This window comes from Danio rerio, chromosome 21, assembly GCF_052040795.2.
Source record: "Danio rerio strain M-AB ecotype USA chromosome 21, GRCz13ab, whole genome shotgun sequence".
NCBI lineage: Eukaryota > Metazoa > Chordata > Actinopteri > Cypriniformes > Danionidae > Danio > Danio rerio.
Genome location: NC_141041.1, coordinates 11,990,001 through 12,006,030, shown reverse-complemented (window position 1 = coordinate 12,006,030; position 16,030 = coordinate 11,990,001). Strand labels below are relative to the sequence as shown.

At 35.3% G+C, this 16,030-nt stretch overlaps 1 protein-coding gene across 27 annotated transcripts in view; it reads right to left on the bottom strand.

Annotated features, from left to right (window-relative positions):
- Window positions 1-540: 540 nt before the first annotated feature.
- Window positions 541-16,030, bottom strand: part of znf532 (zinc finger protein 532) — a 52,374-nt gene continuing 36,884 nt past the window's right edge. For 24 of the 27 annotated variants that reach the window (XM_087300808.1, XM_087300825.1, XM_087300814.1 and 21 more), the window contains 4 exons: window positions 15,965-16,030; window positions 12,042-12,154; window positions 11,769-11,910; window positions 7,643-8,451 (listed from right to left, as the gene is read on the bottom strand). The exon at window positions 15,965-16,030 is cut by the window's right edge and continues 246 nt beyond it. In XM_087300808.1, the coding sequence (XP_087156934.1) occupies window positions 7,933-8,451; window positions 11,769-11,910; window positions 12,042-12,154; window positions 15,965-16,030 (840 nt within the window). In that variant the 3' untranslated portion in view covers window positions 7,643-7,932. Of the gene's footprint in view, window positions 4,690-7,642; window positions 8,452-11,768; window positions 11,911-12,041; window positions 12,155-15,964 lie in introns of those variants that run through there. The other 3 variants (XM_087300815.1, XM_087300827.1, XM_087300816.1) reach the window with 1 other exon arrangement.

Genomic DNA, 16,030 nt, shown 5'->3' with positions numbered 1-16,030 from the left:
TGTTAAGTATCGTTCTCTTATTTTTCCTGCTTCTTTATTGAAATCTTGTAGAACATATTTTCTCCTTAATTGTCATGGAAAGTATTGTTTTGACAATACAATTCTATGAAACTGAATGTCATTTGCCATTAAAAATTGTTTTGAATTTTTTTTTTTATTCATTAACCTGAACATTGAACATCTGAAATGTAAGACAAATGAGTCAGATTTTTATAGTTTTTTGTTCTGAATTCATAGACTGCAGTTATCCAGTTTGTTAAAATACAGTTTCAGGTTTTCATGATGAAGAAATTCGAAAAATCAAATTCAATATTCTTAAATTCAAAACAAGAAATTCAAATTAAATAAAAAAATTATAATTCAAATGAACATAATTGAAATTCAGATTGTTTTGGCATATTTTAAGCTGCAAAGATTTTTAATTCCTTGTAACCAGATCAAGAACAGTGGCTGTTGGACATTGCTTTTAAGCTGATTAAACAGGGCTAAGCGAGTGTGGCATTTCTCAGGTGCAGAAAAAAGCTCCAAACCTGCTAGATATTTCTGTTTATGTATCATTTATTAATGATAATGTTTTTTGCACAAACATAGAACAAGGTCTACCGAACATCAGCAAGACATTCTATAAAACAGAACAACCACCGTGAATGGCTTCTCTCATGCACACGTGTCCTCGTTTATATGCGAAGGAAAGCAAATTAAAGATGGAATTAAGGACAAGCCAGAATAAACAAGAATGAAAGGGGAATGTGTGGGGGGTGAACTAAAATGATACAAATCATTTCTCATTTTGAGAAAAAAACATTCATTAATAATGAAGGCAGCATTTGTTGCTCCTTTTCCACATTTGTTCACACTTAGCATGTGAGTTGGTGGAATAACATACTGGAGAATTTCCATGACATGCTGTTGTTTTAAAATGAAATAAATAAATAAAAAAATACACATTAAGCTGACGTCAAATCTAGATCTGGCTTATGGCAAGCTGTTTTAACATTTAGCAATGGAACTACCAGAATTTTATTAAAAAAGCAGTCATTCTGACCATTCAAATAAGACTGAGCTTTTATTGTGATTTTACAATTAAGCTTGGAAAGTCTGTCATCGAATGTTATGTAGTCATCATCCAAACAATATATATTTATCCAACAGTTCTTGATTCTGATTGGCTGATAGCCATGCAATATTCTGCAATAATAGCACTTGTACAGCCTCCTACCCTTTTTGTATTACTCTGCCCGCAAAGAGTGACAGCAGATCAATAAACTTACTACAGTGTGACAAATATTGCAGCTGTTGGACAACATAATGTACTTTGATGGTTTTTAGACAAGAATGTAGTTGTGCAGATTGCAACTATGCAGTTTATTCATAAGGATAGTGCCTATTTTTGAATATTTATAATTTCAGAGATACAGCGCATTGACATCCATTAGCCTGTGACACTGAGCAGAGCAAAGACAGTTGATTATCCGTCACAAGATGGCGACAGAGACTGCACAATAAGCCCTGCATAATAAAAACTCAGCGTAATTTCAAACTACAGCTGATCAAATCATAATAAAACTTGTTGATCTCTCTCTTTTGTATGTTGTAGTGCTGTATTTATATCATAGTAATCTGATAGTGTTTGCTTTGCTTTGGCTTTTTCGAGGTTAATTATTGTGATCTCCCGTTTGCAATAGAGATATACTGGGGAATCTCTGTAGACTGATGGCATTTCATGTCGCTCAGCCTTATAATCTTAAAATGTCAGCAAAATCACCTGTTTTATCATCAGTTTAGACATTACGCTAGAGAATCATTTAAACACTAGCTCTGAAGTGACGTTGGTGAATTAGTAACTGTTTCTGCTGTTCTGGCGTCTGCTGCAGATGTGAATGTATGGCGGAAGAAAGTAGTTCCTCATATAAAAGGATTTTTTGGAGACTGTTTGATTTTCTTTTTATATACATGATTATGTAGTCGAACTGTTGTATAAACACAATATTACACGAGTAGCAGTGCAATATGGCAGTATATTGTCACTGGTGGGACACCAAGGCACACCTCCCACCAGTGCCGATAAACAGCCATATCACACTGCTACTCATGTGATATTACTCATATATAGCCTACAATTACAAATGACTAGACTGTTTCTAAAAGTGCAAACTTCACTTTAATCTAACAAGTAAACTTTATTCCCCACATTGTCTGCATATGTTGCTTTTGAGAGGTTTAAAGAAATGTCTGAAGTAAATTTAAGTTTGACTATAGAAAGTTGCTAGGCAACAGAGATATGCATATTCAAAAGCACAGGAAAAAGTAGTGCATGCTGAAATGACTGCGGTCAGTTTGACTGTTATGGCCATAGAAATACTCCAAACCCATTTGTGTTTTGTAATTTCAGAAAAATAAAAATGTTAGAATGAAACATACACACATTTAAGAAAAATCAGGGTACAATATTTATGTGAGTTTTATTTTAACAGTTACTAAATCAGAACTTAAGAATGAATCAAAATGACTGGCTTGGTGGTTCTAGTCTTAAACTGTACTAGTTTACATTTTCATGCTATTAGTACTTATCTTTTAAAATACAAATGCAAATACTAGTCATTTGATATTAATACTTATTTTATTATTTACTAGAATTACAAACAATATTTTTATTATTACTTTCCTAATTATTGCCATTAATTTCTCTGGGGATCTGTTAAGGATCAGTTTTGAGAATGTATTCATGTTGTGAAGTAGTTTTTAATATTTTAATATTCATTAGGTACTAGTACTTATTTTATGGACACAATTACCTATCATTAGCTAAAAAGTAATATTCATAGCTACTGAACACCTATTACTAATATCTAACGAATACTAGTGATATAAAACTAGTATTTAATAAGTGTGAGTACCTAATAAGTGCTAGTATATAATAATTGCTACTATGTAATAACATGAACTAGTATGCTAATAATAAGTTAAATGATCTAAGTTAAATAATGATAGGGGTGTAACAATACACTTTGGTACACTACGATAGTGTTGTTGTATTTGTGGAGCGCCTAACTAATGGAGTAACAGTAAAGCGAATAGAAAAAAAACTGTTTGCGTGTCTAGAAAAACTAAAAGAATAGTAGGGTAGTGGTATGAATGCAATTTAGACGTACTGCTTTCAATATGTTGTCACAATGTTGGCAGCTGTAACAAATTTGAACCCCTTTCATACTACACGCAGTAATACTATACAGAACATATTTTTTATTGGTTGGGAATATGTTTACATTCAAACGTAGAACCTACGCGAGTTGCCAGCCTGATCTCACGAGAAAACGTAAGTATTTTACGTTTTGCCAGTTTAGTGGCTAATTCGTACGAATTCAGTCGTACGAAATTGTACGGTTTTAAAAAGGAGGCGTGGCACCAAACCCCACCCCTAAACCCAACCGTCATTGAGGGTTGAGCAAGTTGTACTAAATTGTACGAATTAGATTGTTCGAATTCATACGAAATAGCCACTAAATCAAAAAGTTACGAATTGCCGTGAGATTGCGTTGGAGTAGTTGTAGTAGCAGTGTCTATAATAATATATAATGATGATAATAAGTGCCATTAACTCATCAATTTGCAACTAATTAACTAGTAAATATGTGCTGGATAAATAGAAATTAGTAAATAGGTGCTATTAACTAAAAAATAAGCACTACTATCTCAAAAATAGCATGAAAATGCACACTAGGAAAGTTTATATCAGGGGTGCCCAAACTCAGTCCTGGAGGTCCGGTGTCCTGCAAAGTTTAGTTCCAACCGCAGGCTAGCTAGTCAAGCTCTTACTAGGCTTTCAAGAAACATCCGTGCAGGTGTGTTGAGACAAGTTGGAGCTAAAATCTGCAGGACACAAGCCCTCCAGAACTGAGTTTGGGCCCTGGTTTATATATTGGCATATATAAGCTTGCCATATTTGGACTTTGAGCACCAGAGGCACTTTACCACACTACAGTATATAAGCACTCATGATTTATTGAACATGTATAGGGAACTTTGGTTTAAAGAAAATGGGCACAGTGGACATATTTAAGATTTGTTTCACCTACAGGCTAATTCCCCATATCTGCAGGACATAGTGATTTTGGATTCATAAAAGCTTCCAAAGTACTTAAAAATGAAATGAAAATGAGATAAGAAAAGTCAAGTGGTTCTTGATAAGCCACTGTAGTGTGATAATGATCCAAAACATACACATAAATCAAATGCTATGATTTGGAACAAGCTGCCTGAGAAGAAATGAAGTTATGAGAACCGTCCGGGTGTGACGATGCGTTCAAATTAAAAAGCACATATCGATTCGACACGACATCCTGGCAGTGGCTGAGATATATAAATTTTAAGATCTACTTTCACATCTTGTTCTTCTGTAGTGCTAAATTAAAGTACGACTAATTCACGGGAACAGAAATGCACCATTAAAAAAGCCTTCAGGTTTCAGTTCTGTTCACTAATTTTCGGCTGCTTGAGGAAACACTCTTCCTGCTCTTGGATTCAAGGTTTGGGACCGATTGTCCTTTTGAGTACAAAATATCTCGCTAAGAAGCGTAACAGCGACATTTTCTGCACTTTTTTAGCAGCAGTTCAGGAAATGGGAGTGAAAGTGCATCTCAAGGGACAGCCATCTTGACAGTATCTGCTTCCACAAGAAAACAACAAGAACTGTCGAAAATATAGAAAATAAGAAAACAAATCTATAAAAACACGCATACAAACATCTATCAGAAAGTATACAAAATGTGTTCTTGTAGATAATTAAATACACGTAAATCAGTTTTATATATTACACATCTTTAAGCACACATTCTGTGTGTATAGTCTTATACATTTTGTATATGTATATATATATATATATATATATTTCTATATATATGTATAGGTATGCACAAGAAATGAGCATACAATGAGGCAAGAGTGATGAGATTATAACATGAAACACTTCTGTACGACCCCAATTCTGAAAAAGTTGGGATGCTTTGATTATTCCAAAGTTTTCAAAGAGTGTCTCATGTCTATAAAAGCCATTACATTTTGGAGGCATGAGACGTTCTTTGGGAGTGCAGCTGTTCAAGACAGTTCTAGAGCTAATAAAACTGAACCACTTTGATGACAGACTTTGGCTGAGGGATTTTAAGGCTGATTTATACTTCTGCATCTAGCGCACACCTTCGCTTGGTTGCATTGCCCCCATCGTGGCTGACCCGCACCTTTCAAAAAACGTAACTACACGTTGCAATGGCGCGTAGTGCAAGCTCTGTAATTGGTCGGCTTGGTAGCTGTGATAAGTGTGGGCGTTGCTGAGAGCCCCGAGCCTGATGGAGCGAGTGTTTCAAAGTGTCAAGTCTCTGGAAGGAACTTCAGATGGAAACTTTTGTTTTGTGTTTACCTTATGATTAATGTTGTTGCACGTCCGCCGGTTCCCACCTCTGAATGAGGTTTAGCTACTTGTACCAAAAAAAAAAAAAAAAAAAAAGGTAGCCTTCAGAAAAAAAAAAAACACCGGCAAAGAAACTCAACACAGAGGAACAAAAAAACCTGCTGCCAGCTAGCGTTTCAGAAGTGTTATCGCAGAGCAACACAAACAGCACGCAGAAGTATAAATGAATGACTACGCGCAAGGCATCTGCTGTGGGTCATGATGATCACTAAACCAGCCTTTAGAATGATCGAAACAACATTTCAGATGTTTTACAATGTGGTCAGTCCGCTCCTTTGTGCATTAATGTCGTCCTATTGCACCCATTTTTGTTATCACATGATTTAAGATTTTTTATGTGCATTCTGGAATTTATTGGGTAATTGTCTTTCAATCATAGTTTATGTAATTTTTTAAAGTTACTTATAATCAGTTGTGTGCACATTTTTATTATGCGCGTTTTCAAAATTTATGCGCATCTTGACATTTCCATTAAGCATTTTTTAAATTACATTTTCCACATTGCACATAAAATAGTTGGTTGCTTTTTTCTCCAACATTCTTCAAAATATCTTTTTTTTTGAGTAAAAAAATTCTTGAAAACTTTCTGATCATCTACTTCTCATGGTTCTAAACTTTTATTTTTGGGTGAACTATTAATTTAACAATCAAGGCTGATTTATACTTCTGCGTCGTGTGCACACAGATGGTCCGACACAGCCTTTGCACAGTCACAGACCAGCACATCTCTCAAAAAAAGTACACGTCACAACTATGCGTAGCACAAGAGCTGTGAATGGCTGGCTTAGTACCGTTGACTAGTGTGGGCGGTGCCGAGAGCTGCGGGAGAGGAGCGAGCCCGTTGGAGCAAGTGTTTAACAAGTGTCAAATCCTGAGGAAGAGCTCCTAATGAAAACTTTTGTTTTGTGTTTAGCTTATGATTACATTTGTTGCACGTCTGGTTCCTGCTTCTGAATAAGTGAGTTTGAGCTACTTGTACAGTAAGGTAGCATTAAAGGGGTGGTCCAGAGTGTAATTTTAAGACTTGGTTGTGTTGATAAGATGCAAACCAATGTGTGCTCATGTTTATTTGTTACAAAAATTATGTTTTTTTTCATCTTACTTTGATTATATACGGCTACTTAACTAACATGAAAATAAATTTCATATTTCCTAGTTCCTTCAAAAGACCCACCCTCAAAAAACTCTGATTGGTCAGCTAACATAATGTGCTGTGATTCCTGGACTGGCTCCACGTCACCAGAAAAATCTTTACATTAGCACATGCTTTTGTGCTGTGTAAACACTGTCAGTCAGAGTAGCTGTTAGCCGTATCGGTCTGTGCCTGAATCAGACAGAAAATGAAGAGGACACAGCTGAACCTCACGCCTGCTCTCTAAAATAAAATCTGACAAATGCCTTTTACATATATTTGGGTTATAAGCATGTGTATGTGTATTAATATGAAACATTCATATATCTTTTGCGAGTTTGTTATTTAAGATGTAAAGTGCAGGAAAAGTGGCCGCACAGAAAGACACTGCAGCTCTGGTGAAGATTGTGGGTGTTTACAGTGGTTTGACAGATAAATATAATTTTGTAGCTAAACTGTTAATGGTGCCAAACAGCATTTTTCGTTGTTTACATCCTTGCTACAACATACCGTTAACGCTAGACACTATGCATGTAATAGATTATTTGAACAAATAAACACACAGGTTGTGACTCACGGTCCACAGCTTATGGTTGGAGCAGCTCCTTCTTTCAGGAGTTTTTAGCTGAATCCAGCACTGAACTGGGAGAGATTCTGGAAGCTGTCCTTTGTCAAATGCTAATTATATATTTTTGTATTCTCTGGAACATAATTAAAATTAAACTGTAAGCACTTCTCTCCTTGTGTTGTGTCCTTTCGAAGCCCAGATACAGAAGCAGAACGAGAAATAGCAGCATTTAGACGGCATTTTAGCTTTTTCTGCTAGAACATTATAGCACTACAACCTAAAGCGTTTGTGATCTCACTAGCCAGGATGTATTTTTTTTGCAGTTCCCAAACTTCATTCTCTGTAGGTTTTGCTAAGCTAACTCTGTAAAAGCCAATGTCTCCCTTTATATTGAACTTGGATTGTGTTACATTCAGAGATGTTGTTTATGTTCACACAGCTACATTACACATGAACTAAAGTTTAAAATATGATATCGTAGTGGACCACCCCTTTAAAAATGAAAAAACTCGACACAGAGGAACATAAACCCCCCCCTGCCTTGCTAGCGTTTCATAAGTGTTATTGCAGAGCAACACAAACAGAATGCAGAAGTATAAATGCACGACAACGCACAAGGCATGCGACGATCACTCAATGCAGAAGTTTAATCCAGCCTTCACACATTCTTGATTCTATTGCATTTCACAAAACACCCCAACCTTTTGTACCAGACTTGGGACTGTACAATATACAAACAAGTACTTTGTTGTAAACCAACCTCCGTTCTCACTTCTCAGCTGCGCTCAGCCGCTTGGACTTAATGAAGGCCATTCCGTGTGTCCGCATGTGTGTGTTTAAGGCTCCCTCTGTATCGAACGTCTTTGAACATACTTTACATTGAGTGTCCGGGATGCCACCATTGTCCTCAGGGTTTGGAGTGTTCTCCTGCTGTCTGTTGTGCCGCCCGAATCCCTGCGGCTCTTTCAGCTTGTGCACGATGAACAGGTGTCGTGAGAGCGAATGGTGCGAGGTGTAGCACAGGCCACATTCGCGGCACTGGAAGGACGAGACGTCAGTCTTGTGCTGGGGAATGTGCTCATGAAAACGCACAATGTCTTCAGTGGTGAAGCTGCACACGGCGCATTTGTGCGTTTTGAAGACGTTGATCTTAAGTTTCTTTAGAGGTTGTAGGGACGAGCCCTTCGGCCGCTGACAGGAAGTCACGTCTCCTTTGGGTTCTTCCACATCCTCTTGGCCATCAGCGTCTTCATCTTCAGAGTGGAGCTTTCTTTTAGGACTGGGAACCTGAGATTGTGAAATGACAAGAATGAATAATGCTAGGCAGGAATGATAAAATGTTAGTTGGGAATGCATTTTTTTTTTTTAGAAATTCTGTGTGATCATGATAAGCTGATAATTATGTTTGTATTATATTATATTATATTATATTATATTATATTATATTATATTATATTATATTATATTATATTATATTATATTATATTATATTATATTATATTATATTATAAAGAACTTTGAGAACAACAAATACACAAATATACTTCATTGAACATGTACACATGGGCATGACCTATATACTATATAACTGTAGGTTAACTATAACTATAGGTTATATATAATGGGCTCTATTTAACAATCTAGGCACAAAGTCTAAAGCACATGGTGCAAAAGCATTAAGGGTGTGTCTGAATCCACTTTTGCTATTTCATGGTTGGAAAAATGCGTTTTGCACCCTGGCACATGTTCTAACAGGGTTGTGCTTATTCTCTTAATGATTTATGGCTGTGTTTTGAGCATAGCGTGCATTAAACCAATCAGAGTCTCATCTACTATTCCCTTTAAAAGTCAGTTGCATCGCACCATGGCGCATTCGCCATTTACATGGCGGACTTTGTAAGTGGAAAAACTAATTACTTCACTAGAGAGAAAAGAGTTAAATAGATCATCTGCAGCACGAGGATAAAGAACGAGCCTCCTCCAATCTGCCTCCTTACTTCCTCTTTACCTTCCTCTTTACTCCTTTACTTTTGTGAAGCAAGAAAACATTGTTGTACGCACTCCACTGAGGACATCCATTAGCCTACATATTTAATTTTGTTTGTTAAGCGCAAAGATTTGTTTGAAAACTATTTCTAAATTCAGTTCTAATTTTCAGCAAACTAATAAATGACCAATAATAACCAAGGGTGGTAAAAAAAAACTGATTTACATCCAAACACATACTATTCTTATGCCACATTTAGTGACACATCCTTCTTCAAAACCCAACAGGTAGACAAATCTAAACTTGTTTATATTAAAACAAATATAAATATGCATATAATAAAATATACTGCAAATAATAATAATATACAAATTTAAATTGTCATGAATAAACTAAAAAAGCCACCAGAGACGAGGCAGGTGTTTTTATATTTATGTAGAAAATAATAATTTTTTAACATTTTAATCCTTTAATTGTTTTCATATGTGAAGATGTTTGTGTATTGCTGCACATCCTGTGAATATTAAGCAATGTGTAAGCGCTTGAACCCACATAGGTCCATAGCTATTGCGTTCTGCGCTGGACTTTAAACCTGCTTTTAGTTGATCAATGGCGCACTCTATTTCAGTTCTACAAAATAGCAACACGCCAATAATGCGCCATAACACACCTCTATTTTAGGCCAGCACACCCATGAGTCCACATAGTGGCACAAATGGATTTACTATTTAAACAACGAGGTCCAAAAAGTGAAAATTACTGTTGCACTTGTCTGAAAATAGCAACAAATCACGCCATACACGTCTTGCGCCTCATTGCGCTGGGTGTATGATAGGGCCCAATAACTTTAACTATTAAAAGCTATTAGTTACTAGTCATTTACTTAAAGTTATTAGTAGCTAATACATTTATGTTAAATAATAACCTAAAATGTTCTGGGTATGATTGTAATGCAATAATTGGCACATTTTGAAAAGCTGCTTTAAAACAATAATTTTTGTGAAAAGTATTATATGGATAAACCTGAATTGAGTATTATATTTTATTTAGTGCTGATAATTTGTATCATATACATATATATTTTATATTTAAATATAAATTATAATTTTCTTAATTATATGCTTGTATATTTATATTAATATATGCCTGTGTGTATTTATATATATACACTCAAAAAATACACCAGAAACTTTATTTTGGATTTGATTAATTGCAATTAATTTTTGCCAGACATTAGTTGTATTATATTATACTGCCCGATGTGTACAATATGAACTAGTAATGAAAACATCTTATTTATAAAGCATTAAGCATCAATCTAAAACATTCTGGGTGATAATGGTTAACTGACAATTATTTTTATGCATTGTCAGATGATATTAGCAGAAAAAACATTTATAAATTTGAGTTTCAGATCTACATTTGCTAACACATCACTAAGCTAATCGTTGTGTGTTAAATGTTATTAACAGTAAATGGAATTGAGCTACACTGAAATAACAATGAACAGTTACTATGATTAGCCAATGTTAACTACTATTAATAAACTGAGAGCCAAATGTAATGCTCATGTTGAGTGACTATTATTAGATCACATTTGTTTCTAAATTGGCACTGGGGGTTATAAAATATTAGAATATAAACTTAAAATCACTAAAATATTTAAATCATTATCAATGAAAACAATCTGGTATCAATATATTGTGCATCTTTCATAAAAATGACTAGATGTTTATAATGTCAAAAGTCTGGGGTCAGAAATAAATACTTTCATGTGGCAAGTATGCGTTAAATTGATTAAAAGTGACATTAAGACATTTATAATGTTATAAAATATTCTTTTTCAACCAAACACTGTTCTTTTGAACTCTCTATTCATCAAAGAATGCAGAAAATAAAAGTATCATGCTTTTTATTGAGAGGAAATGCTTATTATGCACCATGCCAGCATATTAGAAGAAGCCTGGGAGACTAAAACAGGAGTAATGATTCAGAGAGTGAAATTTCAATACCTTTTAAGACTTTTTTTAAGACTCTTTCCATACATTTTAAAACCTTATAACCTCTTTTTAACTGGAAACACTGGCAAGATTATAATTTACAGTACATTTACTAAATATTAATGCAAGAAATTAATCCAAAACCAAAACAATATTCATATACTGAATAAAAATCTATTAAATTTAGCTAATTAAGCAGTTTGGCGCCTGTAGAGCTGCAGAAATAATGGTGCTGCCTTGGTTACTGCAGTAAACAAAGCATGATGTCAAATCTAGTTGGATTTTAATCAATTCATAAACTACACAGCATCCTGATTTTCACAGATTTAATTCAGGCAAATTTTAGCATTCAACCATACATTGCATAATCAAAAATGATCTAAAATTGAATACCTTGCAAAATGGCACCTAAGACTTTTTAAATACTTTTTAGAGGCCTTAAATTTCTTTACATTGATTCAACTTTACCTGACTCCGCGGACACCCTGTGATTGCAAGAATGCAGTTATTACTTCACAGGAATACATTTACTTTTAGAAAATACTGCAATAAAATGAAGTATAAATAATAGATCTAACGGCAGACAATACAGACCTACTGTAAATGTTCTTGGTTACCTGCTCTTTTTCCGCCGTGGCTTCGTTGCTGCTGGAATCAGCTGGAAGCTTGTCTTCTGTCTCTTTAACGGTGTGCATTAAATGAATGTGTTTCTCTAACAGCAGTCTTTTTGTGAAGGTTCGACTTGGATCTGGACAGTGTCTGAGAAAACCAAAGAGAGATCTGTTCTATAAGTGTTTATGATTTGTGTGTTCAGCTTTAAAATGCAGACCTACACGTTTAACTGAAACGAAAGCGCATTTCGCTTTGCTGCAGAAACACGTGATACTCACGGACATGAGTAGACCTTCCGTAGGCCCTTGTGTTTGATTCGGTTGTGTCTGCATAAGCTGTGAGAGGAACTGAAGGACTTTTCACACTGCCGACATGGATGCTTTTTCAGTTGCTGGTGGAGCAGAAAGGAGAAAATTGATGGTAATCAGGTTTATACGCGTGCAGTAATGTACAAAAGTATTAAGGCTGCCTATTGATTAAGTTGACTAAACATGTGCTTACACTAAATTTTATTGGTCAGTTAGTTTGCAGGAGATGTCAGGCAAAGTCTGGCAGTCAATGGAGAAATATTTATTAAGACAGCACTGGACTGGCAGATCCGCATGCTATTAAGTATGTTTGAAAGAAAGTAAAAGTGTAAATGATGACCCAAATTTATGTCTTCATGCTAACACTGATCTTTATTATTTTAAATATAGGTCACATACACTAGTCCAGGGATTTTCAACCCTTCATCATACAGTCTATACAATTTATAGCGATAAGAAAATTGTATATAATAAATGGGCATTAAGTAATATTTGTTTTAATAGCATATATTTTTGTTAAGCTTCATAATAATATTTTTCTAATTTTGTATTTATTTACATGTTTTTCTATTTTTTTTCTATTTATTAATGTCTTTCTTTTCTTTTTCATTCTTTTAACACCTATTTAACACATTTTATTCTGTTTTAATCATTTTTATTCTTTGTTTTTATTTTCTTATACAGTACGTGTCTCTTTTATTCCTGTTCATGTAAAGCACTTTGAACTACCATTGTGTGCTGTATAATAAAAACTATAATATAACATATTATATATTAAAATTAGGGCGACGCGGTGGCGCAGTGGGTAGCACGATAGCCTCACAGCCAGAAGGTGGCTGGTTCGAGCCTTGGCTGGGACAGTTGGCATTTATTTGGGAAGTTTGCATGTTCTCTCCGTGTTCACGTGGGTTTTCTCCAGGTGCTTCGGTTTCCCCCACAGACCAAAGACATGTGCTATAGGTGAATTGGGTAAGCTAAAATTGACCGTAGTGTGTAAGTGAGAATGAATGTGTATGGTAGGGGTGTAAACCTACACTGGTCTCATGGTTCGGTTCGGTTTCGATTATTATACCATCGATTCGGTTCAATTCGATATCCCGGTGCATCACGGAGCTTTCCATTTATAATTAGATTTTTTCTTCACAACACAAGAATAATTTTTTAATAAAAATATATAAATATATTAATATGTATATATTATTTGTAACACAATAATGTCCAAGCAGTAAGATATTTGAACTGTACCTTTAATTTTACCTGCTCGAAGAAAACATTCTTTTGAATGTATCAAACAAAACTCCAATACATGAACAAAAGACAACATGAGCATTTATAGCAAATAAACTAATGTAAATATTATCCCGCTTCCTTTTTGTCTGTCAAAGGAGGTCTTACACTCCTATGATTGTTTATAGTCAACAGAAAGGGCTGCGATTGGCTTTAGAAATGAAATCACTGTTCACCGATGAGTTACGCGCAATGTGAAAATGAAAGTGACCGGTTATGAAAATGAAGTGAGGTGTCGTGGACCTCTATTCTGCCGCCCTATGCGCGGATATAACTGAGGATGCGCGGGTGCTGAGTGAGGGAGTTGTCCTCTCTATTCTGTCGTTCTATTCGCGGGTATAACTGAGGACGCACGGGTGCTAAGTGAGGGAGGTGTCGCGGACGCTGCCCTCTCTATTCTGCTGCCCTTTGCGTGGATATAAAAGAGGACGCATGGGTGTCACGGACCTCTGTTCTGCTGCCCTATGTGTGGATTTAACTGAGGACACGCGGGTGCTGATGGAGGTGTCGCTGACGCCGCCCTCTCTATTCTGTCGCCTATGCGCGAATATATCTGAGGACGCGGGTGGTAAGGGAGGTGTCGCGGACATAAATGAGGACGCGGGTGGTAAGGGAGATGTTGCGGATACCGCCTTCTCTATACTGCCGCCCTAGGCGGCCATCCTCTCTATACTGCCGCCCTAGGCGGCCGCCTAGGTGGCTTCTATGGACGCGCCGGCCCTGGTCACGCGGGACGAACAGCCGCAGTTACAGTCTATATGTGCACAATACGCGGTTAACACAGGTAATCCGTAATAGACAGTGGACAAAACTCGCAACTCAGGCACGCTCGTGTCTGGATCCACAAGTATCGCTTTAAAAGCCAAGAGGAGAGGAAAAGTTACTTCACAAACAGGCCAGCACAGTTGGTCAGATGTCCAAAGTGTGTGCGAGAGAGAGCAGCAGGGACAGAATTTCACAGCATTTCTCCCTAGTAGTGAAATTGCGGCTCGTGTGCTGTGCCTTCTTTAGTGTCAATGAAAGACTTTCCACTAAACTTACAAGCAGTTAAACTGTGCGTAATTATCTACCTTTTAAGTAGTAGGAGCACTTTATTTAGTCGCCCTCACCTCCTTCGCCAAAGTTTTCTACTGCGACATCGCGCATAGGAGATAAATGACGTCAGTATGTAATAACTGGTTATAATCTATTACTGAACTGATAGTAATAGATCTGCATCACAGTGTACCGAAGAAACAATTAATTTTGACACCCCTAGTGTATGGATGTTTCCCAGGGGAAGGGTTTGCCGGAAGGGCATCCGCTGCGTAAAGCATATGCTGGATAAGTTGGCGGTTCATTCCGCTGTGGCGACTCCAGATAAATAAAGGGACTAAGTCAAAAAGAAAATGAATGAATAAATGAATAATAATGTTATATATTATATAATGATAATAAGATAATATAACAATATGTGCTATATAAATAAACTTGCCATGTCTTGCATATTTTCTTATTTTATATGTATTACTAAATCTAACTTGCATTAGTTTGTACATTTTTTGTATAATTAACAAATTAAACACATTTTAAAGAACATAATACATTTTTAAAAATTATTTTAATTGGTACAATAATAAATATATAATTTTAATCCATTTTTAATTTGTACTTTTTTAATGATTTGTGATACTAAAAATATTTTAATAAATACCTAAATAAAACTGATAAAATGGGTTATGATGTACACACACACACACACCTTAAAATATTTTCTAATAATATTTGTGCTCTTTTACGTGCTGCCAGGTGCATTTATTTAATAAAAAAAATACAGTACAGATTGTAAAATTGTGAAATGTTATTGCACTATAAAATAACTGTTCAAAAGTAGTTTATCATTTAATTGAATAATTTATTCCAGTGATTTTAATAACCAATTTTCAGTTTCATTACTCCAGTCTTCAGAGTCAAATGATCCTTCAGAAATCACTCTAATATTAATTATAATTATTTTATTAATGGTAATAAAAAAGCAATATTGACTGGAGTAATACTTTCATTTGAAACTACATACAATAAGAAAGCAGTTATTTAAATAATACTTTAATAAATATTTTATTTTAGAAAAATGTACATTTAATAAATGGCGCCTTGATAAACAGAATAACTTTCTTGAAAAAAAAAAAAAACCTGACAAAAAAACTGACCCTAAACATTTGACCGGTAGTGTACAGTATGTGGCTACTGTTGTCATTTCTATCTGTTTCTACATTACCAAATTTATCCTTTTTTGACACACTCATACCACAACTTTTGTCAATTTGGCTGTGGCGTTGCTATGGTTTGCTTTAAGTGCTTAATTTGCTTCACAATTATTATGTATTGTTTGTAATATAAAACAGTGCTACAAATAGTTTTCTTAATCAAACTGGAAACTAACAGCATTTTCTCCCTACATATACTTTAGTAATTAAATTAATATCATTAAAGTGTGATGAGTTGATTAATGACTTAAATAAACAACTATTAGTTATCTAGGAAAATCTTCAATTGAACGCAGCCCAATAATTATATAACCCAAGGTCTCTTTACACTAACCAGAACTAAAACTAGAATAATTTTACCTTCCCATGCTCTCTTTTCATGTGCGAGATGTAGACTTCTCTCTGTGTGAACAAGCGGTCACAGTC